This window comes from Phalacrocorax carbo, chromosome 7, assembly GCF_963921805.1.
Source record: "Phalacrocorax carbo chromosome 7, bPhaCar2.1, whole genome shotgun sequence".
NCBI classification, from domain to species: Eukaryota; Metazoa; Chordata; class Aves; order Suliformes; family Phalacrocoracidae; genus Phalacrocorax; species Phalacrocorax carbo.
This window is the reverse complement of record NC_087519.1, coordinates 1,130,578-1,155,719: the sequence shown is the minus strand read 5'-3', so window position 1 is coordinate 1,155,719 and position 25,142 is coordinate 1,130,578. Positions and strand designations below refer to the sequence as shown.

At 41.2% G+C, this 25,142-nt stretch overlaps 1 protein-coding gene across 1 annotated transcript in view; it reads left to right on the top strand.

Annotated features, from left to right (window-relative positions):
- The window catches only part of SPG11 (SPG11 vesicle trafficking associated, spatacsin), a 36,809-nt gene that overhangs the window by 7,371 nt on the left and 4,296 nt on the right, over window positions 1-25,142 (top strand). The window contains exons 9-36 of the mRNA XM_064455960.1: window positions 18-173; window positions 1,466-1,644; window positions 1,816-1,992; window positions 2,445-2,516; window positions 2,939-3,066; window positions 3,721-3,899; window positions 4,373-4,580; window positions 5,096-5,299; window positions 6,231-6,337; window positions 7,311-7,456; window positions 8,294-8,455; window positions 9,196-9,262; window positions 9,719-9,884; window positions 11,065-11,270; window positions 12,067-12,172; window positions 12,689-12,848; window positions 13,758-14,015; window positions 14,238-14,438; window positions 14,756-14,863; window positions 15,984-16,146; window positions 16,544-16,758; window positions 17,092-17,836; window positions 18,679-18,821; window positions 20,284-20,482; window positions 21,529-21,666; window positions 23,257-23,390; window positions 23,981-24,088; window positions 24,689-24,857. Of these exons, the coding sequence (XP_064312030.1) occupies window positions 18-173; window positions 1,466-1,644; window positions 1,816-1,992; window positions 2,445-2,516; window positions 2,939-3,066; window positions 3,721-3,899; window positions 4,373-4,580; window positions 5,096-5,299; window positions 6,231-6,337; window positions 7,311-7,456; window positions 8,294-8,455; window positions 9,196-9,262; window positions 9,719-9,884; window positions 11,065-11,270; window positions 12,067-12,172; window positions 12,689-12,848; window positions 13,758-14,015; window positions 14,238-14,438; window positions 14,756-14,863; window positions 15,984-16,146; window positions 16,544-16,758; window positions 17,092-17,836; window positions 18,679-18,821; window positions 20,284-20,482; window positions 21,529-21,666; window positions 23,257-23,390; window positions 23,981-24,088; window positions 24,689-24,857 (5,004 nt within the window). The remainder of the gene's footprint in view (window positions 1-17; window positions 174-1,465; window positions 1,645-1,815; window positions 1,993-2,444; window positions 2,517-2,938; window positions 3,067-3,720; window positions 3,900-4,372; window positions 4,581-5,095; window positions 5,300-6,230; window positions 6,338-7,310; window positions 7,457-8,293; window positions 8,456-9,195; window positions 9,263-9,718; window positions 9,885-11,064; window positions 11,271-12,066; window positions 12,173-12,688; window positions 12,849-13,757; window positions 14,016-14,237; window positions 14,439-14,755; window positions 14,864-15,983; window positions 16,147-16,543; window positions 16,759-17,091; window positions 17,837-18,678; window positions 18,822-20,283; window positions 20,483-21,528; window positions 21,667-23,256; window positions 23,391-23,980; window positions 24,089-24,688; window positions 24,858-25,142) is intronic.

The window sequence follows — 25,142 nt, the reverse complement described above, 5'->3', positions numbered from 1 at the left end:
TTATGTAAATATTGCAGATTTGGAGGAGCTGAGGCCAGCTTTAAACTTGCTTTGCTCGGCAATCAAAGAAAATGATATGGAGCCTCACAGTAAACACTTTTCTGAGCAGCTGCTAAAACTCACGCTGACTTTCCTTAGCAAGCAGCTTGAAGAGATTTTTGTCCACACAGAGGGTAAGATCACTCATTTTGAATCGTATTTAGTAATGTAATGTGTCATTATTTAGGTAAGTAAGAACAACTAATTTTTTTAATTAAAAGACTAAATTTGCCCAGAATTAACAAAAATGTGCCAGAGTTAAGTGAATGGAAGATGTTATTTAAGGGGAAACATGAGAAATTAATCTGAATACAGTATCCGTTAGCCCAGGCAGCTATGGCCAGGCTCTCAGGTCGGACAGAATACCGCAGGAGGGATCATTCTGGGATGCACAGGAGTGGCAGAATGGGACTGTCAGGCTATTGCAGTAGAACGGCGTGAGTTTAGCCCTCAGCTGCTCCTTCTTTCCTCAGTGCCGCCACTTGAAATATTCTGCCACAAATATTTATGTGTCTGTAGAATGGAACAGAGTAGTTTAAGAAACTGATAGAGCTGAAGAAATAGCCTGCCAGGGTATGTTTATCTGGAGCACTTCCCAGTCTGACTCACTGTGTGGCAGCACAGTCGCACATCCCGTATAGCCCGAGGGGTGGCACAGAGGCAGGAGGCCGTGTCTGCTGGGGGTCTCAGACTGGATGTGGGAGCGCGCGACTGCTTATGCTGGCACAGTTGCTGAAAGGTTGCTCTTTGAACTACAGCCGAAAAGGTACAAGAATAGAGTAACAGCTGGTGTACTCGTGAAGTATTAAAATGTCAGAATTCCAGAGGACAGTTTTGTTCTGCTAGAGAAAACTTCGGAGAGCGGGGTGACGTGTCCTGACGTACAGTGTGCTGTCCTGCTGCTTGGGTCTGAGTTGCTGTCTCAGTGATGCTTTTTAGTCTGTGGACCAACAGGCTGTACATGTTGCAGCAGAACAGAGTTCTTCTGACAGTAAAAGGTGCAGACCATTAACTGTTATTCTTAATCGATTTTTTTCTACATGGTTTTTAGTAGTCTTTGCTTCTTACTACATGAATGTTATGTTTCAAAGTCCCTGCACTTTAAATGGGGCTTATCTGATTAATAATAGTTGGATTAATAAAAAATTTCAGTTCTTATTTACTTGCCCCTGAAGGGGACAACAAAGCACTGAGGACAGGGGCACCTCTGGAGCACTGGTAGGACTGTGACTGCATCCTGACAGTATGCTGATAGTGGTGGACACCATCAGTACCTGCACAGGTCCCGCTGCAGTACGAGCTGATGAGCTCTTTCTCTGAGGTGTGTTCTGTTCGTTAGCCAGGAGAAGGCATTCAACATTGCTAAGCATTGCAAAGGCTGTATTGTTCATGTCTGTTTAACGGATATCTTGGATGCTCTTGACAGAACCTGATGAATTCCTGCAGAAGGGTGCAAATATTTTAACTGATTACATTATTAAACTTAGAAAATTTCTGAGAAAGTATCCTCGACCAGAAATAAATATGGTACACACACGAAGTAATCTTGATGAAGACCTTCCTGCATTAGAAGAAAGCCACACGTGGGAAAAACTGACACCAGAGGTAAAAATGAGTAATCCATTTTTTACTGTTCATATTAAATCTATCTAAGGAAATTATTGGCATGGAAATGGTCTTAAACTACTGGGGGAAAAAAATCAATGTAGGGATTGTAAAGATAGTAACACTGAAGATTAATGAGATTGGCATGTTCCACTTTTTTTCCCTTTGTAGGAAGTCATTGCTGAGGCCATCTTAAACAACAAAATGCCAGAGGCCCAGGTCTTCTTCCGAATGCATCAGCATCCTGCCCAAAGTCTCCAAGAATTTATTCAGACAGGTTTGAATCTGGTCTATGACCGTCTTCTGAAGGACAATGCCAGAGAGGCCTCAGAACTTTTAAGAAATATGGTGAGAGGTGTTCAGTAAGCATGCTGGGAGCTCTTAACACTTCTTTGTGACTAACAATAAACGAATGCTAAGAGTGTGGGGAGCGTTTGGGTGTCTTACGGATGTGTTGTTTCTACCACAGACACGTATTACAGTGAAAATTAACTTGTTTTAAAGCACTGCTTTGATCACTAATGCCTTCGAGCCTATTTATGACTGTGTATTACTGATGTCACAATCAGCAAAGTGTGGAGGTGATTCTGGCGAGGCAGGTGTTAAAGGGTAGATATTTCCTATCCAGGCATGCTGGAGACATCATGCAGGTCGCTGGGTTATTATGGGGTCTTTAGTAACTGCTGAAGCATGCTTGTGAAAGGTTGTGTGCTTTGGCAAGGACACAGGTGCGTTTATTCTCTCAGTGTACAGCTGCGTTTGTACTGTTTGCATACAATGAGTATCTTCTTTTTTGTTAGGGCTTTGATGTGAAGAAGGAATTGCATAAGATATGTTTCTACACAGTTGATAAACATGTACGAGATTTGTTGGTAAGTGTAGAAAAGGCTTTTTTTTTTTGGCCTAGCTGGTGTTCTCAGGTCCGAAGTCTGATGTGTATTAATGCTGAGAGAAAGCATCGTGTTGAACACGCTTTCAGAATGGGAACAAGCAGGTTTTGACCCTGCATCCTTGCAGTGTAGTTGCTGCAACATGTCATTGACGTGCCTATGCTCTTCTGTATTTGCAGTTAAAGTAAAAAATGGTTAAAATGTCATTTCTTTGTTTGGCTCTGATCTAGCTCTCATCTGCTTGCACACAGTATGAAGTCCTGGGCCTTCTGTAATTTAAGTGTATCCAGCATTTTTTCCCACAGTTGTTTAAGTCTTTACCCTTGCAGGATCATTTACAGCTTTAATATGTTATAACTAGATAAAATTTGTAATTGGAGGTAATACTTTCATTTGAATTAAAGGTGAAAGTTTTACAAGAAGAAAATTATTTTTCTGAAAAAGAGAAGAAAATGATAGACTTCGTGCATCAGGTTGAAAGCTTTTACTCGGAATCCTTCCAAGAAAATAAAGAGATTCAACCTCTTTCCAGGTAATGGGGGTTATCAGTTTTAATTATTAATTAATAACGTTCATAGAAGCCAGCATATTTTAAATCCTACATTCCGTACAATTTACTGCACTACTTCTGTAATCTCATTAATTTCACACCGGTCTTCATTTGCAGAAATGAGTCAGGGTGGGAACTGATTACTTTTCTCATTAATGTAACAGTTGCTGTCATGTTCTTTCCAGGCTAAGTGATGACGTACTATCGGCAGTGTAACAGAGGTCTTCTGTTCGTGTCGTCATCACCACAAACGAAGTATTTTTAATAACAAATTATATTATTAGAATCATTAATCAAATGGAACATATTCAGATGGAATGTTTGCTGTATTTTTGATATATGATATCCATAATATAGCAAACTGAAGTAACCTGAAAAAATCATTTTACAGTTAGAGAATTGTAGAAATGTTCTGATATGTATAATTTGCTATGTCTGTTTTGGAAAAATAAGGTAATTCTTTGCTCATTGCTCTCATACGTGCTCTGAAACTTAGTCCCTCTACCACTTCCAGAACTCTCTTCAAAATGGACTAGCAAAATCTGTTGACCCTTTCGTCATCTTCTGCTTGTTAAGATTGTGGACTGTTTTTTAAAAGAGTACTGGAAAATGTCCTAATGCAATACTTCGTTGCAGTTTCAAGAACTGGAGAAAGGAAGAAGACTTTTCCAGACATATGGCCGTTCTAGACTCGGCATTGGATTGTGGTAGACATCGGGTCCAGAGCAGGAGAGTCAGAGTGATGTTTAACTGGGCTCAGTGGTGGGATGAGCTTACTCAGGAAATGATTCTTCTCCCAAAAAAACCACGCCAAGGCAAGTATTCTGGTACTAAGGACTTCAAAGAAACTGTGAATTAAAAATCTGTCTGTGACGTAGCATATTGCAGCTGTGTAGGAGTGGCGTCGATACGACTGAAGTTGTGTGCTACCGCAGCGCGTCACTTACTACTTGTCAGTGAGCGTGGGTAGACAATGTGTTGTCACCCTGTTGCGTTCTGGCAGGGATCTGTGTTTCTCCTTCAGCGAAAAATTTGGAGCTAGCTGAAAGGGACTTCTCTAACATATCGTCACTTATCGTAAATACTCTCCTACGCTCTGTAAAGGTTATTACACTTTGGCATTATATTTAGCTTTTCGAACAGAAAGCTCTAACAAGCTGTAACAATACACTTCATCTCGCATTGTATTTGCAGCCGTTCATTAAAAATACGAACATGAGTAAAGAAATGTCACTGTTTCCCTGTGCAGTGTTCGCTGGTTTCATCAGTTTGCCTTTTTGAAACGCAGAACTCAAGACATGCAATCCTGAGGTTCTTTGGATGCACTTGACAGCCCAGCATGATTGGCTTAATATTTGTTCGTGGCTTGAAGAATCTGAGCCCAACCAGACTTTGTGTGGACAAGCTAACTGGCCCCCTCTTACTCCAGACATTATTGACCGGAACATGTTATGCAGTAGCTATATGAGAAATGATATATTAAACAAGCTGGCTAGGTATGTGCCCTTAATGCATTATACTAATTTTCTGTCGTATGTGAAGCCAAAATCAGATAGTTATAGAAGTACATGTTAATAACATCTTTGATACGGATTAATTTTTATATTGTATGTAGCGGACTTTTTCAAAACAGCAGAAATCCATTAATAAATTTAATTTTAGTCTCATACTTGCACTTTCTGTTCTCTGAAAACAGCAAGGAACAGGAGAGCAATAGAAAGCCCCTATCAGCCCTTCGATCTTTCATAGTGATTATATTTCTGATGCCCGTTGTAATTCCGAACACATAGCATTTCGCTCCGCACGCCTCGTTCTCTGCAGCAAGCTGTGGTAGCTACGATACTGTTTGAGCACTGTCAGACGTATTTTGGCATGTTGTGTTTGCCTCAGAAATGAAGTAATCCCCTAGAAGGAAAGGTCTGCTTCATAGTTTTGAGCTAAAACACCCTGCAGGACTCGCTGAAGAGACCCCTGTCTAATCAGTGCATATGCTTTTTCTCTTTTCTGATAGAAATGGAATTTTCGTCTCTTCTGAGTTGGAAGATTTTGAACTTCTGCTCCAAAGACTGTCCCACCTTGGGGGAGTACTGCAAAATCCTCACCCTGTGCCGAAATACAGGGCTGCAAGCGGTTTGGACTTCCATGCTCGCTTTGTCCTTCACTGTTTGGAACACAATTTGCAGTATCTGTTATACACTTACTTAGACTATTACAGGTATGAATGCTTTTCACCCCTCAAATCTCACTCAGATGTAAATAATGAAGCACAATTTTAGTAGTTGGCAGTAAGTCTTTTCTACTGTTTGGCGAGGAAGGCTACTTGGGTCACAGCAATGTTATTCAATGGAAAACTGTGGGGCAGCGTGTTAGGGTTCGTGCTGGGTTTTGGAGCTTTATTTGGGTTGTCTTGTCCACAGTAGTTTTTGTGTCAGTCATCGAAACCATTGTGGTTGTCATTAGCATAATGTTATAAGCAGTACAGTCTTCAGGGAGCCAAGACAACTTGTTCTTCAGAAACTCCCTCACTCGAGCACAAGTATGAGTTCATTCGTGATACATTCACAAATAAAGAAGTTGCTGGTTTCCATCTAAGAGTTAGTTGGGGTTTGAAGGAGAAAGCAGTATTAGGTAGTGGAACTACGTGAGTACTTTGCACTTAATGCGTGCTTCGCAATTAAAATTTCTTAGCGGTAACTCCAATCTAGCAGTGTAATTATTAAGAAGGTAAAAGTGAACCAGAATAAAGCCAACAAATATTTTTTGGGGTTTGTTTTTGTTTGTTTGTATAATCAATTTTAGATTGCATAAAATATTTAGACTACGCAGAGTGGTACCTGTGAGTCAGGTCCCCTCTTTGGAAAGGGTTTGGGGTTGTCAGGTCTGGAAACTGTTACTTTGATTTATGGAAGCAAGCAAGCACAGCAACGTGATCTTAAAGAAGGGAGCTGCCAGAGATGACACAGTAGCTAAAGCTGTACCTCTTGTAGGGAAGGGTGATGAGATTTGACTCCTTCACGAGAATGGATGAAGTGAGTCACTGTAACACCGAGTCAGATGCTCGTCGCTTTTAGCGCAGTGTTATATTGCGGCAGAGGATGGTTACAAATGCTGTGTTGTCACCATGCTGCTACTCGTCTTATTTCCAGTTTAACTCCTTCAAACTGCCCTATTTTGGATAACAAGGAGCTGCACGAAGCGCATCCCTGGTTCGAATTCCTTGTGCAGTGTCGAGGGGTTGCCAGTAATCCACGAGGTAGGAGTCGCCTTGCTCCAGAGGTGGTCCCACGTTCGTGCTGCCAGCTGAGTATTTGGCAGAGCTGGGTTTAACTCTCTGCTCTGCTGCAAACTTGTTTTCGACCATGGCGAATCAGTTGCAGGTGCATCAGTTCTTCGCCGCTGTAATGTGGGTTATAATCCCTGCGTAAAGATTTGGAGGGTGTAGATACGTCAGAATTATTTTGTGTATGACCATCATTACCTCCAATTTGATTATATTCCAAACAAGTTGAACAGAAAGATACTTCATAAAAAATGCATATTCTGATAAAATTAAAGCTTTCTCTAGTTCCTGTAATGCATTTTGACTTCTCTGCCCCTTGGATTATGTCTTTGCTTTTTTTTTTAGATACCATCATTGTAAATCAGTAGAATTTGTGCCCTTAAGTCATTTTACTTTTTAAAAAACATTTCATCTTTCGTAGAGTCATACGTTAACAAATATACAAATTATGGTTGTATTATTTTAAATTTTATTATTTTAAATAATATTTTTATTTTATATACTATTTCATTTCTAGATAAATATATTTTACATACAATGTTTAAATTTTATTATAGTTTATTTTTAGATACGATATATTTTATTAATTCATAAATTATAAAAATTTATAGTTATAATTTTATTATAAAAATAAGCCCAAGTGAAGCTTTTTCAGAATGTGTGATCAGTCTAGGAGAAAGAATTGAACCAGTACAATGCTAAACTGTGGGACTCAATCCAAATCAGTCCGCGTGGGTAAAACTGTGGTTTGAAATGGGGGAAGGCTTGGTCAAATTTAGAACAGCTTATCTGTATTTTTAAATAAATTGAGAAGAAGTTGCTATTAACAACAAAACATAGAAAATTCAGCTTTTTTCACAGAGGCAGGACAGTTTGAATGCATGATTTAATCATTTAATATTGGTTTTGCATGAAATTAAATCTCTTTTTTTTTTTTTCTTTTAAGATCCGAAGATGATTTTTCAGGCTAGTCTAGCAAATGCTCAGATCTTGATTCCTAGTAACCAAGCCAGCGTGAGCAGCATGCTGCTGGAGGGACGTACGCTGTTAGCGCTTGCTACTACAATGTATGCACCTGGAGGAGTTGATCAGGTACTGCGCGCAACAGGTTATCGATAAGCTTGTGGAGGAGTTCTCACGTGGTGTTGAAAACTCGAAGGAATACGTTAATACAAATAAACGTACTGATGCCGTCATCTCATTTCTTCTCATACAAAAGTCTGGTTTCGGTGTTCCCAGATGAAGCGAGTAGAGCGGTTCGAGGTTACGTGGGTTAGAAATAGCAAGTCACAGTGGCTGGGAGTTGGAGTCTCCAACTCCTTCGTAACAGTTACAGCTGAGAGTGGTCACAGACGCTTGTGTTCCTCACATAGTTTTAGTCTGCAAAAATATTTTCAATCAGCTTATAAAACGGTGTGCCTGTGTGAGACACCTATCCCCTCTCGTAGTCATTTGTAGTTTTCAGGTAAGTGAAGCAGTGGGTAACGGGGCAGCGTCTCTGCTAGGTGTTACTCAGCTTCCATATTTTTATTTTTAAAGGCCAAAAATACGGGCACATGTCAAGAACTTCAGCTTACTGGTTGTATTGCGTTAACCAGTTGCATTGTGCTACAGAAATCAAAAAGCACATTATAAACTGTTACACTTTTAAGAGAAGAATGCTTGGTGAGCCTCATGTTGGAACAGAATTTATTAATAAAGGTAGCTTTTTGATGCAAAGCACAGTAACCTAAGCCATCAGGTCCTGTTGAAGATGTGTCTAATATAACCTAAAATGATTTTCCAGGAGAAAAATTACACTTTCTGTGTTGTCACCACATGTCAAATTCCCGTGAGGTAGTTTGTTTGGCGCGTTCAGAGATTGTTTTATTATTGTCTTAATGCAATTTCTTCTTCCTAATGAAATACTTTTGCTTCCTTGCAATGTAGGTTCTCCAGAATGAAGATGTGGAAAAACCTCTAAAGAAAGTTGATCCACAGCTCTTAAAAATGGCGCTGACTCCTTACCCCAAACTCAAAGCCGCTCTCTTTCCCCCGTGTACTTCTCATGGAATTCTGCCACCTGACATCTCTCTTTACCATCTTATCCAGGTACGCAGAACGCTTTTTGGTAGTGCTTTTTGGCAGAACAAAAGGAAACAAGGAAAAGCTTCTTCTCAGCTAAAGCCTGGAGGGTGGGGACCATGTGATGGAATCCGTAATTTGGAGCTAAAGTTTCTAGCTTCATTCTGAACTGTTTCTTAGAGTGGTATCTAAATACTGTGAGCCTGGCTTCCCCTCGCCCCCCCTGCATGTGTCGACATCTGCGGTGTTTAACTTCAGCAGTCCCAGAGTGTCAGAGTTGCAGTTCAGTGGGCACGTTGTTTAGTATTACAAAAATTCAAATATTTTTAATTGTCTAAGGGCAAATGAAGTTTAGAATTAAAGGATAGTGTCTCATGGAATGTCGTGACACATTTCTGGGCAAACTCCTTTTACTTCAGATCTGTGGTATGAGATAAACTGGAAGTTGGAAGAAATGCTACGAATTACTCATTATTAGGAAAGTGTTACCTTTCCTAAGATCACAGTTTCGCAAAATACTTAAGCATGTTCTTTCCCTATTTCCTTACACCAAAGTCTAAGCCTTTCCTTGCGCTGGTTTGCGCTCTGATCCTACGGACTAGACCAGTATGTAGCTGTGAGAGGGAGCTGCACAAGACACATCGCTGCTTGGCGGCAGCGCAGGCCATTCCTGGCTGTCTGCTACCATAGCTCCCTAAATATTCTGTAGTCTGGTCTGATGTGAAAATCTTAAGCTGTCTCAGTGTGTTTTGTTTTTAATCTTTCAGTCATTAGCGCCCTTTGATCCCACAAAATTATTTGGCTGGCAGTCAACAAATACTCTTGCTCTATCAGGTATGTTACTTTTCAAGTTCGATGTGCCTTTCTAGCCTGAGCACCTAGGATAAAGTACCTTCCAGTGGGATGATCTGGCAAAGAAACTTGTTCAAAAGGCCATTTCCTCTACAAAAAAAATAGTGTAATTTACTAAAACTTTGTTCTGAAATTAAATCCTAGCTAGGTTACCATTTTCCATTAAGCTCTTCACATACAGATTTTCTTTCCTAAATGTATTATGAGCTAGAAAAGCAGTATTTTCTTTTAAAAGCAAGATGAGGGCCTAAGAAGTGATCGAGAGTTCTGATTTTACAAGGAGAGTTGGCATTTCAGTGGGGTTTGGGTATACTGAGATTTGAGTTAGAACAAGAGGAGAGGTATTTGATTGTCATCTCATGTTTTGTAGCTCAAAGCCATTTTCTATGTTTAATTCAACTGTTTATCAGCTCATAATAATGATGATACTCTTTCTAGATGCATCAAGTGACTTTCCTCATTTTTCATCCCCTGAACTGGTGAACAAATATGCTATAATGGAACGACTGGATTTTTTGTACTATTTGCACCATGGACGTCCATCCTTTGCTTTTGGTACCTTTTTGGTCCAGCAGTTAGTAAAGAGCAAATCCCCCAAACAGTTGTAAGTCTTCTCAAAAATGACAGTCTGATAGTTCTTCTGAAGTTATAATCTAGCACATGGAGCAACACTAATCCTCCCAACAGCAAACAAGTGGTGTGCGTTGCATCACTTGGAATTTTAGGTGTCCTAGGAGTCTGTTCAGCCCAGCATCGAGTAGGTTAGGAATCAAATATCGCGTAAGAGGTGGTGAGCTTTATTTTGAATTACCTAAATAATAAAATCTGCACAATGAAAGCAAGGAATGAAGAATGTTCCAATCAACCACATGTAGGCTTTTCTTCTAAGGACCTGAGCCGCTAGATCACTTTGTCGAAAACAGATGCCCCTTTTCTTTGCCATTTCGTAAGGGTGACACTTCTTCAGTTAAATTAATAAGACAAGTAATGTACTGGAGATTGAAGGAATTAAATCTTCTGGCTGAAGCTTCAAAATCGTGTTCAAAAGGATGCAGTCAGATTACACATCTTGCTTGGTTATATTGATTTTGCTATTAAGTATATCCAAAATTAGCAGGAGCTACATCAGAACGAATCACGTTGTTTCTAGAATGTCTTGTTTGTGTGTTAGTCACTATTTGTTTCTTTTCATCATTTCTATACGGATCATTTTCTCCTGTGTAAGCAGCCAAGATTTGGGCAGAAAGGAGAACGTCCCTTAACCTAGACTGAAGTACTTAATAGTTTAAAAGACAGTCACACATGCGTTGATTTTTTTCGGTTACTGCTCTGGAAGAGTTTCAGATAACCAGTGACCCAGCCACGGCAGAAGCCTTCAGGGTGCCTTTTTGCTTAGCATAACCTGCAGATCAGTTTCAGGTTCTTGATGCTGCTGTGCTTGGATTGTAAACTCTGCAGCGGGACTTGCTGCGCTAAAACTGCTGGCGGGCGGTTTTTGTTAATTATAATATCAACTGCATTGGCTTCAGCTGTTGTTACAGTCTGTTAAATTGCAAGCTCCGTGCTTACCATGTGTGAGGCTTTATTCTCGTACTTTTTTTTATATATATGTATCCTCATACATTTTTTTTATAGATATGGAACTTTTGGTTCGTGAATGTCTTTCATGCTAATGAAGTTTGTGAGTTCAGTAAACCTTGTAGGTACTTGTTTACATGGGGAATATTTGTGTTTGAAAATTGGTTAAAAATCATATGTGTTAACTGGTGTTATTTTTGTTTCAGGATTCAGCAAGCTGGAAATGAAGCCTATATTTTAGCTCTTTCCTTCTTCAGTGTACCTTCAGTAGTAGCAGCCTGCGTGTGTTTTCTGGAATTGCTCGGCCTCGACAGCCTCAAACTCAGGGTCGATATTAAAGTTGCAAACATAATTTTCAGTTACAGAACTAGAAATGAAGAATCTCAGCACAATCAAATAAGAGACTCTCTGGGTAAGGGTGTCTTCTGTTTGCTTTAGAACAGGGTACTAGGTATTGGGAAGAGAAGCAGAGATGGATTGAAAGATGGTGCCTGACCTCTCAGGAATGCAGTAAAAGCATCCTGTCCTTTGAAGTGCTAAGACTTTCGCTCTTCTTTTATTCCTGCTTCTTACTAATTCTGAAGGTGCATTTTGAACCTGGCATACCAAATAAGGCAGGAAGACTGTGATATGGCCTGCAGCCAGAACTGCAGGAGTATCTAATAGACGCTGTCGAACAGCTGCCTAAGGCTCAGTGTAATATTTAGTAAGGGTCAGCCTAATGTTGTAATACTATAACTAGAGGATTAAACAAAGGGACATTACTAAATCTCTTTTCTCTTTCGTACTTGAAAGCTGTCTTACAGCTGCAGTGAAATCAGATGTTCAAAGCTGTAAGGAAATTAAATTTATCCTAGGAATAACTTCAGAAGTTGAATTTCTAACTAAAGGTCCACAGATGTCTTTTGTCCCAACTAGGAAACTACTGGCATTTATTTGTATTTTCCTGATCACTCTGAAAACATATATGTTATTTAAAACTATCGGTAGAGTTTATTTAAAAAAAAAAAGAAAGGTTACGTGTTTTGAAAGTTGAAATTCTTTTTGAAGTATCACGTAGCCACTTTGGTGCCAGACTTGGCATAGTTAGTGAAACATTTACATTAATAGCATTTGTTCTGCTTGTTGATTCTGGTACTTTTGAAAATATTACCCTTACTCTAATGCCAAGCAGCATCTCAGAAATAGTACTCTGTTCTTTTAAACAGTTGAAAAGTTAAAATTGGCTGATAGTGAAAAAGCAGCAGCAGCAGAAGTTCTTATCTCCTTAGAAGAAGCCTTTTGGGATGCAGTTGAGCATCAAGGAATAAAAAGGTGAGTAAAACATGATTTAAAGGATTATGCTGGCAAATTGAGATTGAGCACTGAATTTTACCATTTGTGTATTCAGACAATGTTAAAGAGATCCCTCTGTGCTTTATTGCAGTGAACTAAACAACAATACTTGAATTTAGAATATAGTCGTGGTATTTCCGATAGCGAAGCTAATAGGTGTGTATTGGCGAGAATAAGGAGGTGCAGCCAGAATGTTGGACTCACTCTTGCACAGAGCTCTTGCAGCGCGCTTGGGGGCGAAGGTTGTTGACTTCTTTTCAAAGCCTACGTTGTCAAGATGGGACAATGTACCTGCCGTGGTGGGTGGGATGTCCACAGGGTGTAGTATGGGAGCTCCCGCAGTGGCGTGTGACCCAATCTGTGGTGAGGTCAGCGGAGTGCTGGTGTTGCTGTTTGCAGGCAAAGGATCTCAGGCCACACGACGAGTTTATACGTTATTAACGTGTGGGATAAATACCAGTTTATTTCAGCTGAAGCTCTTTAAATTCCATGCAGGACATCTAGTGACTCCAGAAGGCAGTGGTCTTTGGTGATGCAGTTCTGTAAACTCCATAATATCAGGCTGAGTACATCTTACCTAAAGGAATGTGCCAAATCCAACGACTGGCTGCAGTTCATCATCCAAGCCCAGCTGTACAGCTACCAGCCAGATGAGGTAAGCTATCAATCTGTGTATGATTTTAAATGAAGATAGAGTTTATCAAGAATGTTCTTTGTCTGTGATGTTAAAAAAAAAAAAAAAAGAAAAAAAAAAGGAAGGAAAAAATAGATTATTTTAACAGGAGAATATCACATTGTGGAGAAGACATAGCATCGAAGCCTCCTCAGTTTCCAGGCAGTCAGAAGTTGTCTCAGGATGCCTGATGTCCCCTGATTATGGGAGCCCTTCTCTTACAGCCCGATTTCCCAACTTTTCTACTTTTCTCTCCCTCTTGGTACGTGTAAAGCTAACGCAAGGCAAAGGAAATTGAGTCCAGAGGGAGCTGACTGTTCAGCACATATATAATATGCTTCTAAGGGCATGAAAGCTAACTGTTAAAGGAGAAGATTAGGAAAACAATTCCCTGTTTGAGAAATTTTATGTGATGTTATTAATTGGTAGTGGAGAAAACAATTTTCAGAGAGGAGTGATTTGGGTGTCTCTTTGAAGCGAATCGGGCACAAAACTATTTGCCAAGAAGGGACTTAATTTTCATTTTAAATTTAGTTAAAATTATGACATACTCGTACTGCTTGTAAGTTTAATTTAAAATAATGTAGTTACTGTTTTTTTATTGGTGAGTTACCGTGTTCAATGTAAGTTTTAATAAAGCCACTCATCTTTCCTTTCAAAACTTATATCAATTTCCGTGTAAAGATACTTAAGCTTTTGAGAATCCAAGTCTTCCGTTTTTGGTTTTGAACGTAATTTTTAAATTAATAAAGTATTAATAAATTAATAAAATATTAGCAATATTAGAATGTTTTATTTGTCTTTTCGATGTGTTTAATGCTTCGGACGTTCTTCCCCCTCGTCCACTTCGTATCTCACTCTGTACAGACCCTTTTGGTTCTGTTTTCTTAGGTCATTTCTATCCTTCAAGATTTCACTCCCATTTTACGGGATCACTTGACGTTGGCATTGGAGAAGTTACCGTTTCTGTGTCCTGATGCAGGGAGCCCTGACAACAGTGCTGCCAGTGTGGCCAAGGGCAAAAATGCAGATAGTCTCTTTCAAATCCTTTTCCAGTGTCAGGGGAACCCCAACCCTTCACGTTACCTTTTGACTGAAGGATTGAGAGAGCACACTCCCATTCTGAGTGTGTTAGCAGCATGTTTCCAAGTGAGTATTGATGAAGTTATTTATCTTTTAGAGGCGTAAGTAATAAAAAAGTTGTGGTTGTGCATAATTATGTTAAATGGTAGATATCTAGGTTGCATTAATTGAGTTTTTTTCCTCAGTTTTTGTAGTAATTATGAATTCTCTGACACGTTTGGCCAAGTGATCTATAGCGAGGTGATGTTTGTCTCTGGTTATAAAACCGTCATTTTTGTCATCTGGCAGGATGCAAACATTATTCATTGTCTCTGTGTTTGGATAATTACTACTGTGGATGATACTACCAGAGCTGAAGCAACAAACCATATTCAGAGCTCAGCAGAAAATCACAAATGGGATCTTCATGACCTGTCAGTTATCTGGAAAGTCTTTTTAAGAAAGCAAAAAAGTAAAACGCTTCTAAATGGCTTCCAGCTCTTTTTAAAGGTAGGGTAATGTCTTTTTAGTGGTGTTCTTGAGTGTATCTCAAATCATCTCGGAGAGGAGATGGCCTATAGATTCCCCCTCTGTCTTGCTCTCTGTGGCCTAGATAACCTGAGTGTAATCCACTGAAAATTCCAGTCAAGTAAGAAGATCCTTGCATGGAAGTTCTTCCAATTATTACACATTTGCAGATCATATACCGACCTTGCATGCAGCTTTAATAAACGAGAACTATATTGTGCTGGTATCGAGGAAGGCAAATTCTACATTTGTTGAGGGTCTTTTAGGAAAGAACTATAACCTATTTTTGTGTCTTAAAGGATTCCCCTTTACTGTATATACTGGAGATGTATGAGCTATGTATGAACAGTAAGAAATACAATGAAGCTAAAACCAAACTGGACAAGTTTCAGGAAAGTCTCACAAAAGTAAGCAACTTCATTTCCTCTAGTTGTCTTTGCCTACATCTTCCCTTTTTAGAATGTGATAGGCACCTAATGTCATATATGAAAATAATGAAAAAGGGTATGCTTAGAACCAGCTAGGAGCTGATTTGTGAAGCAGGAGGTTTCAGCAGATTCTTTTTATTGCTGGCAGTTGATGGAAAAGTGGTTTTGACAGTTCAAAACCAGCAGTGCATTTTTCTAAATCATTTTAAGTTGATACGGGCAGATTGAAATAGCATCACCTCCCGTTGTGTGTGCAGTTTACCATTTGAAGGTTGGCGTTGACTCAAGTAGGCCCACAGTTGGTAAATTGAATTATTTGTGGTAAGCGCGGGATATTTTCTATTCTGATTTGACCAGGGTAAGTCACTACTGAGCTGATAAACCAGTGACTTACAGGAAATATTATTTAAGACAGACAACTCTTCTGAATATGTTTCGAAGCTTTGGAAGAAGTCTGTGATGCTGCTTTAGTTTTGGTAGTTGTGTAGACTTTTCTTTGAAAATGACTCAGTGAACTGAATTTTACACACTTTGAGTAAAACACTGATTTCGCAGTCGGTTTTAAGAGGCCCAGAGTGTTTTCATGCAGTGCTCGTTTGTCTCATACAGATGTTTTCACAAAGTGTTTCGGTTCTTTCCTTTCCATCGCAATTTTCTAGTTCCCTGAATATCTTGGTCACTAACACTCCATGTCATGAGTGGTTTTCCTCCCTGCAATTCAAGCTAAGGCTAGATCAGCCTCCTTTCCTATGCGCCACTCACATAGTAGGTATGCTTATAAAGTATACAGCTGCATGACGAGAGCAATCTAGCAATTGCTTTCATCTACCCGCTTCTGATCCTTCTTGCATCTTTTATTTCTTCCATGATTATCAAGAGTAATTGGTAGCCACCCCATCATAAGATTCACTACTTTCGTATCAAAGTCAAGCATACATCGGTGATGGTTCAGTGCCCCCTTGGGGATGGCAGTTCTTGGCTTAGAGGAGGAGGTAGATCTGGTACGCCTTCCATTTCCAGTGCGATTCCCACCAAAATGCAGAATATATTTGCAAAAAAACCCACAACCCAACACTTAAAAAAATCTTTATCTACACAGCTTAAAACTGAAGATGAACCAGCAGCTTCAGAATTACCTGTGCAGTGGTTGGAGTCACAAGCATTGGTTCTTCTTGAATTGATGATGCAGCAATGTAGAACGGAATATGAATTAGGAAAGCTCTTACAGCTGTTTGCTGCCGCCGATAATCATCTGCTCGATGGTAAAGACAGCTTCCTCTGCTAGATGATGTTACAGCTTTAATCTCAGGGCCACGTGCAATGTTTTTGCAGTGACTGAAAGCATTTAAGTGTATTCATACTGTTCTATTTTTGTATAAGAATTTATGTTACCAGAGCTGGTCCTTGTGGTGAGCTGCAGTGGTGAAAATGTTATTGTGTGTGTAAGAACGACTATGTGCGAGTGTTGGTGAGGGGCGCACAGATTCTCTACAGAAGTGCTTTAGTTATGGATTAGAGCTTATTTTCAGTCCCATGAAAGCTTTAGAGTGCAAAATCTGTGCTCCTTCTCTGGCAGGGTTGCATGCTGAAATAAGCAGCAGAATTTCCTTCAGGTTTAAAAACGCACTACCTTTAATTGTTTATACTCTTTTAAAACAGGCCCTTATGTGAAGAAACTCTGTGCACTCAGTGAGACCCTGAAGGATTCCTCCGTATCAATTAATCGCTCCATCCTAACCAGCTACAGCATGGAGACATTTCAGAGCGAGTGCAGGTCAATTCTGGAGCAGCTACAAGAGAAGGGAATGTTCTCCCTGGCTCGGGAGGTAGCAGCAATAGCTGAATTGCCTGTGGACAATGTAGTCATCCAAGAGGTACAGTATAGTTAAATGGTGGTATTTGCCTCTTAACGCTCCTATTACTGGCAGCACTGAGAATGTTACTACTTAGTCTTCCTGACACACAAATTTTTTCTTCAAATCACTTTTTATTTTAAATCCAAGTAGACCGAACAAGTTGACTAGAAGTGCTGAGCTGAAAAGGACAGTGTAGCTTTCCTTATTCTCTTACTATTTTTACTTGCTCTACAACCAGTTTTCCTTGGTGATTTGTTGCATATTGAGACACTTAATCTAAATCCAGTTGTTTAGTATTCTAGCCATGCAGTATGATTTTTCTTTTTTGAATTTTCTTTGCGAATTTTGCAGGTTCTAAGAGATCTACATCGTTTAAGAGACGTGGGGCAGTGGCATAAAAACCAGACAAGAATTGAATTCTGGAAAAAATGTAACGTCAACTTTGTGAAAAACTCCATCTCCAGCAAAGCTGCGTCGGATTTTTTTTTTAACCAGGCAAACACAGTATTTGAATCTTCAGCTCAGGAGAAGATCAGCAGCATTATGGAGAGGCATTTGTTGCTTACCCTAGCTGGCCATTGGCTAGCCAAGAATGACTCGGTGTCACTGCACAAATTAGAAGAACTAGAGAAGCAGATCTGGATTTGTCGCATCGCACGACAAACTTTATCCACAGATGAAGGGTCAGGCAAGCCGAGATTTTCCTCCCACGTTGTGGTGAACAGGGATCTTACCTTTGATGACCTAGCTAGGGAGTTCTCTTTTTCAAAGCTACCTGCTCTGAACACACCAAAGTACTTAAAACTAGAGGCTCTTGCATTTGGAGAGTCGCAACAGACCTTGACTAAGGATGAAGAGGCATCACTCAAGTTTCTGATCGGACGCCTTCTTGATGAAGGAAGCGTGCATGAAGCCAGCCGTGTTTGTCAGTATTTCCGTTTCTACAACAGAGACGTTTCGGTGGTGTTGCATTGCAGAGCTCTGGCCTCGGGGGAGACCGATCTAGACAAGTTACACACAGATATTCAGGCTCTCCTTGTAGCAAGACAGAAGACATCTGAAAGCAGCGCATCTCAGCAGAGCAGGGTCCCAAATGGTAAGTAACACCCGCTTGACAGGTAGTGCCATTGCTGGGGTTCCACTGGATTCTTCCTCTTTTGTTACAGCGCTAATTTCCCCCAAAATTTCTGCAGGAAATAAGGTCTTCCTGGCAGCGGGTTATCTCCTTGGTTCAGAAATCTTCTAGTGAAAGGAATTTGAAGCCTTGTAATATGCGTTGGCTTGTACGTGCTTCAGGCAGGGTGTTTCTGTATACAGTTTCTGTAGTCTCTTAACTGTTCATTTTTTATAGTTCACGGTTCTGTTCCAGTAAAGTAGCACTGAACTGCGTCTGTGCTCCTGCTTTTGGGATACACACTCTAGTAAATCTTGAGTGTGTTTCTGGAGCTGAAACGTGGAAATGCTTTAATTATTCTTTTTTCTGGATTCTTTGTACATAATAAAGGGTTTAGTGTTTCTTATTAATAAGTGAGGCTGATAATGTTTATGTATAAAGTACTCTGCGTATTTATGAAGTCTGAATGAGAAAGCTGTCAGCTGGAACATTACTTTCTGATACCAACACGTATAAAACTTAATAGGAATAGAAGATAATAATGCAGCCTAAGCCATCAGAGGAAGGCTGCTGAGCCCTTATTCTCTTTTATGCTTAGGAATTTTACATCTGAGATGATATTGTGGGTGTTTTGGCTCATTTGTGTTCTGTCATATTGTTCGTACCCTAAAACTTTAAAAAAAATAATTATAGGTGTCAGTAGTTCAGTTTTCAAAGACTGAGAAAGTATTTGCTACACATTTCTGGAGTCTTGCTCCAGCTATAGGGCTGGTTGGTGTTTTCTGTCTTTATGAGAAAGGAAGTTACAGTGCTTTTGTTTCCAGCATCAAGCTTGGAAGACTGGACTCACATTGTGGCTTCATCTCCAGATGATGAGGTTGTTACCAGTCTGAAGGCTCTGACAGATGAATGTATCCATGGAAGAAACTACTGCAGACAGGTTCTCTGTTTATATGAGCTTTCTAAGGTATGTGTCTAGTAATGTTATTGAAGAAACAAGTGGTTTGTATCAAGCTGTGCTGTGGAAGTTTGTGGAGGAAAGGATAGAGTGATGAAAGTATTCATCAGGTGCCTGAAACAAGCTTCGGAGGGTGAAGTTACCAAGCCTTTGTGTGGAAAAATGGCCAGATGCTTCCTAGCATGAAGTGCTGAACTGCACTCGACTCCCAGACTCCCCAGGCCCCTACCTCTGACTCCACTAAACCAGATTTCAGCCTGTGTCTCTTTGATGTGCCTTTTTTAATAACCTTTCAAGCATATGTTGTTCATCTGGCACTTTGCTTTAGGCCTTTGTTGTGGGATGCCTTCATAATCAACCCCGACCCAGAAGCAGGCAGAGAGATAGCAGCTGCCTTACAAGTTTTAGCATGGAAGTGCTCTGCAGGCTCCTCACAGGGGCAGCTCTTTACCCGGAGGCTGCTCAGAGGAGTGGCTAGTAAGTTCCAAGCGGTTTGACCCAGCCAGTGATGGGAGAAGTAGCAGATTGTTGTTTGCTGCCTCTCTGCTCCTTGACCTCCGTGACTGCCAGCAGCCCACCCCTGCTGCTTCTCCAGAGGGTGCTGCTGAACGCTGCTTTCAGGGTTCAGGACCCCTTTCCATGGTGCCTGCTCCCTGTTGTTGGAACGTAGCATTAGTCTTTTCTGAATAAAAACAGCAACGTGTGTGCTGAAAATATTAGTATCATCTTTGTCACAGAGGTCCTTAGACTTTCCTCCAGAATTTTTCATGCCTCGAATATTTGGCGTGAGTGCTTCAGGTTTGAGCAGCTAAGTAGTAGTCCTGCGACTGGCTTGTTCCCTTTTCTACCGTCTGTATAATCCTTGCCTGAAGCGGGATGTCCGTACTTTCGAATTAGGAGTCGATCACTGTGTTTATGAGGTACATTTTTGCATCAGTTGGTAGATTTGTAAAGTTGGAATAAGTTACACAGCGTATTTACAGAGCCTCACCGACAACTCTTCCAAATGTAGCAAATGTGAAAACTAGTATATCTTTTTCACTGAGAGTTTGTGCTATGTAAAGAAGAGGAAAAGGAACCTGATAAGTAAAATCTATGCAGTAAAACGCAATTCTTCGTTTGGGAGGAAATATTCCTGTCTGTCTTCTAGGTATTTTAAGTCTTAAGGTTTATATTTGGTCCTGGAAAGCATCTCTGTCCATGGCGACAGCTCTGTGACTATTGAACTTCAAATGCAAAGTACTTAGCTGCCATCCTGATCCAGAGAACATTAATACTGAAGATATACAGATGAAGGCACTGTTGACTGATATAAGGACAGATTATGTTTGCATTTTTTGAAACTGAGTTTTGCCTGCTTCTCCAGCATCCCCTCTTGCGTCAGCTCATCGTGAAGATGTGCTGCTGGTCAATACGTGTTCTGGGCTGGAGTTTTTGCTGTGGACAATCTAAGTACGTGTGTGTTTCTTAGGAATTGAACTGCTCCTACAGTGAAATGTCAGCCCACGACCCTGAAAAAGTGCTTCGAGCAATTCTGTCGTCCCGCCAGCCGGACAGGTGCAGGAGAGCTCAGGCGTTCATCGCCACGCAGCGCCTCCAGCCTGAAACTGTGGCAGAGCTAGTGGCTGAAGAAATCATGCAGGAATTGTCGGCGTCTTCAGAAAGGAAAGGTAGTAAAGAGGCTTGATCTTGTATTTTAGCATTTTGGGTTTGTAAGTGCGGTATTTGTGTATCGCAAAAGCAGTCCTTGCTCTCCAGCTATTTCAGTGCTAATCACAGTCAGTAATGTTTGGGCAGCTCTTCGGTGAGGCTTGTAAACCTCCTACGTCTTGTGTAAGTTTTTATACAAATGTCTATTTTTAGTTACTTTTGTGTCCAGTGTGGTGTTGCAGTAATTAAGGTTTTATTTTTTTTATGGGTATAGATTTAACAGTTTTTAAAAAAAGGGTTGTTTGGGTTTTTTACTCACGCTCGTTGCAGCCCCACGTCACCTGACTTGGAAAGACTCATGTTAATTTCCCTGTGAAAAGTGTGGCCAAAAGATTTTCCCTTTTTTTTTCCTCCACTTTGTGAAATGAGGGATGTTCCTCAAAACAGCAGGAATTTGTCTGGGGGGCTTTTCCGTTTGAGTAACTTCTACTTTGGCACAACATTAACGACAAAGTTCCATGAGAAACAAAGAGGTGCCGGATGGAGACTCTCGAGTCCCGGTGTGCTCTCCTGCTGCCCCTCGCGTGCTGCTCCCCTCGTACCAGTTCCCGTTAGCTCAGATGATTTGGCACACCTCCTTCAGAAGAGTCAGCTTACTAACCCTGCAGCAGAAAACAAATCCAGAAAAGAAGAGTTTTCTGCTGAGTTCATGAGTTGAACTGGTTCATGGAAGAGCATGAATCGGAGCCGCTGCAGGGGACGGGCTAGAGCTGTGTTGTGTAAGGAAGGGGAGCGGCAGCAGCCTACTGGATCTGTGAGATCATAGGTGTCAATACATAGCAATACAGTTCGGTAGGATTTCACTGGATCGAACTGGCAAAGAAGTAGTATCTGATTCTTAAATTCAAGCAGTGAGGTTAAAAGTGTCTTTAGAGTCGTAGCTCCAAGTCCTAGGTCAGTCTGGGTGAAGTTGTATTGGTTTGTTAGGGTTTTTTTCTGTTAATGGAACTAATCTCTCCTGAGCAATCAGCACGTGTGACGTAACTCTCCCTCTGTGTGGACACAGGTCAGAAACATGTTTTGAACCCTGCAGCTGAGAGTCAGGCATTCCTGCAGCTTGCTAAGCTGTGCCAGGATCATACGTTGGTTGGCATGAAGTTACTGGATAAAATTTCCTCCGTACCACGTGGGGAGCTGTCATGCAGTAAGTAAATGGCAAAGAACACTTGATGCAACTAGTGCGTTACTAAGCGTGGCGTTACCTGGTTTAAAGTCACATCACAAAGAATAAAAGCAATGCTGGTAGAAGCATCTATTACTGATGTCAAATTTGATGTTAAGTTAATTAGATCTGAGTAAGTGCACAGCAAATAAAGGTGTTGCTTCAGTTCACTTTCCAAACAAAGTACAGATTTTTTTTCTGCTGGCAGCCGGGAAATGCAGTCAGTGAGTTACCTGAACTTCTGTAGTTAGATGGTACAGAAGGAGGCTGTTGTAGTTTCTTCATATTAATCACAATTAGAAATTGCTTTCTTTATCCATTTGTTAAACTAACTTCCTAGATCTTTTGTTACTGAAGTCCATTTTACACTTTGCAGCTCTATATACCACGGAGATGTTGTCACGGAGTTTATAAACCGTAGCCAAGGTACTTTGGCACTGTTTTGCCGCTGCTGACCAGTGGCAAACTGCTGCTGTAGGCTGTTCTTAAAAAAGATTTATTATGGGCAGTTCATCTCTGAGGAAAACGAACGAGATAAGGTTTAGTGTGAGTTGTCTCGTGAGTATTAGCATGGGCAGAACTTCAGTGCTGTTTTGTCCAGAGTGGTGAGGAAGGAGCATCTTGCAGGACACGTTCTGCAGAAGCAAAAGCATGGCTGAGGTTAGTGTTGAAGCTCTTCCATTAGAATCCAGCTATAATACTGGAAATTTGGGAAACCTTTGTGGGAAAATCAGTAATTAAAAATACCACATTCCATGTAATCTTCATGTCCCGAACATGTTTGTCCTGTTGTCAGGTCTTAACTTACCCCTTTTTTTGTCTGGTTAAGCAATACAAGGGTGAATATTAGTATTTTTCATGTATGGATGAGTAAAGTAAGGAAAGGGCTCTGAGAAAACAACGTTGGGAATTACCCAGTTGTGCTGGAGGACTCCCCCTCTCTTTGAATGGAGTCCCTGCGACAGCACTTTTTTACAGGTAGAGGTTTAATTGGTTTGTTTCAAATTATGTTGTATAGGTTTATGACATTAACTGTGTTCTCAAAATCTGCATTTTTAAAGATGATGTGTACCAGGGTGTGTAACATACTACCTTTCTGAAGTGAATTGCGTGGTGCCGAGAGTGAGGTCTGGGACTCCGCGCTCTCACAATCCCTTTTTAGGATTGGTAGTATTAGATCAGGCCTTCTGTGGACAACGGGGTATGCTAAGATGTGTTCTTTTCACTCATTTATTTAGCATATGCAATTAATGAACCGTTTTTCAGCTTTTGGTGGAGGAGATTGGAAGTTTTGTGTGTGGAATAAAATAATGTTTCAGAAAATAATCCAAAAAAGCCAGACTTCCCCACAGATTGAGGAGCCAGACTGAACGCATACTGTTATAGCAACTGTTGCTGCTTAAAATTGCTTAGGACAGAACCATAATAGCTCAACTTTCGAATGCAGTTCTGCGGTTTGTGACTGGAAAGGTGGCGCATCCTCCCCAGAGGCGATGTCACTTCTGGAGAGGGGCAGAATAAGTAACTTCCTCAGCTTATTGACTGAAATACCTGAGTTCTTCTATTCTTCAGTTACAGAACTGCTGATTTTGGCCCACAATTGCTTTAGTCTGACTTGCCACATGGAAGGAATCACCAGAGTCCTCCAGGCAGCCCGGCTCCTCACAGACGAGCATTTGGCACCTAACGAAGAGTACGGACTTGTGGTACGTGTCTTGGGTGCTGTGTGCGCGGAGCCAGACGCCGTGTGAAGGCTTCCCCGTGCGCGTTAGCGAGCAGCTTTGCCCCTGAGCAGTGCGGGGGGCGCGGGTGGGTGCTGGCACGGAGTACAGCCTTTCGCCTCTGCGTGACTGCCCTTGTCCCGCCTCTCCCTAGAAGCTACAAGCGGGTGTTCGGTCTGATGCGCGCAGGCGATGATTTTTACGTCACAAGAGACTTGTCTGGAAAAACAGAGGTGGAGGTGGTAGAATGCTGAGGTGGCAACAGTGCAGTAAATTGGAATGGGAAAGTCAAAGTAATTCAGCTCCTGGTGAAATGCGATGGTTTGTATTACCGGGCTGTCACGCATCTTTTAAGTCCTGCCCCGAAAGGACTCCCAGGGTCTGAGGCGTGCCCAGTATAACGGTGCCATAGCTAGAAGGTTCGCTGTGTATTTTTATTTGCTAGAATTACGTCCTTTCACCTCACGCTAAAAAAAAGGTGCAGTAGGTTGGTTTAAAGACAAAAGCTCCGCGGGTGTAAGGGAACGTCTGCCGGCCCAGCACTGGGCTTCATACTTACACCGTTACTTCCACAGGTTCGTCTCCTCACCGGAATTGGCAGATACAATGAAATGACCTACATATTTGAACTGCTGCATGAGAAGCACTACTTTGAAGTGCTCATGAGGAAGAAGTTAGACCCAGTAGGTGGAGGGGGATAAAGGGGAGAAAGCTTTCAGAGGACTCTGTGGCCGCACCAGAAAATGCTACTTACACAACATGGTGGAATTTTCTGGGGACTTTAATTACTGACATGTAGGAAGTGTTATTCCAGCTTATTGTAATAAATGAATTCTGGGTTTTATTCTGGTTTTAGTTTAAGAAGTTTGTTCTGATTATTTCAGTGCTGCAATGAGAGCAGCACTGAAACTTCAAGCTTGGGAATATCACTTAGAGTTTTCACCTCCTGCTTTGGTTTTACTTCCAGTTAATGTTTCAGGGGTTTGTAACAATCATAAATATTTATAGCTTTCTTGTAACAAAAAGGCATAAACAAATGTCACTTCCGACATTTGTGTGTAAACCAATAAAGCGTAGGTGCTGGATTTTCTTACCGGGCGTGATGGAGTTAAGCCCAAGTATAATATTGCCATTACATTTTAAAATAGTTCGGAGAAACCTCAGACTGTGGTGATCACTTCTTGGAAAATTGCACCAGAACAGTTTTGCTTGTGGGTACCAAAACGTGAATAATGAAAAAAAAGGCTTTCCAAATCTTCACCTGATATTCCTTCCTTGGCCAGAGCGGGATGTTGAAGACAGCGCTGCTGGATTACATCAAGCGTTGTCGCCCCGGGGACAGTGAAAAGCACAACATGATAGCCCTTTGCTTCAGTATGTGTCGAGAAATTGGAGAGAACCACGAGGCTGCTGCTTGCATACAGCTTAAACTGATTGAATCTCAGCCGTGGGGTGAGTGGAAACTGCAAAGCCAAGACAGACGAGCAAGTTAGTTGAAGAAGGGAGGCGTGATGGGTAAATGTAGTTCCGATTGCCTGTGTTGTCCGGGTAACATCCGCTGAACCCCGCTGTCTGGAGGGAGGGCCCTGTTTGCCAGCCTTGGGGCGCTCTGGTACGTAACAGTTTCTCTGGCAGCTCTGGTATTTTTCAGAGAGTTGAGGTTTTTGGCTCTTACTGTAGCGTGAGGGTCCTGCGGTGCCAGGCGGGGGAGGCGGAACGTCCGCTGCTGCTTTCTGA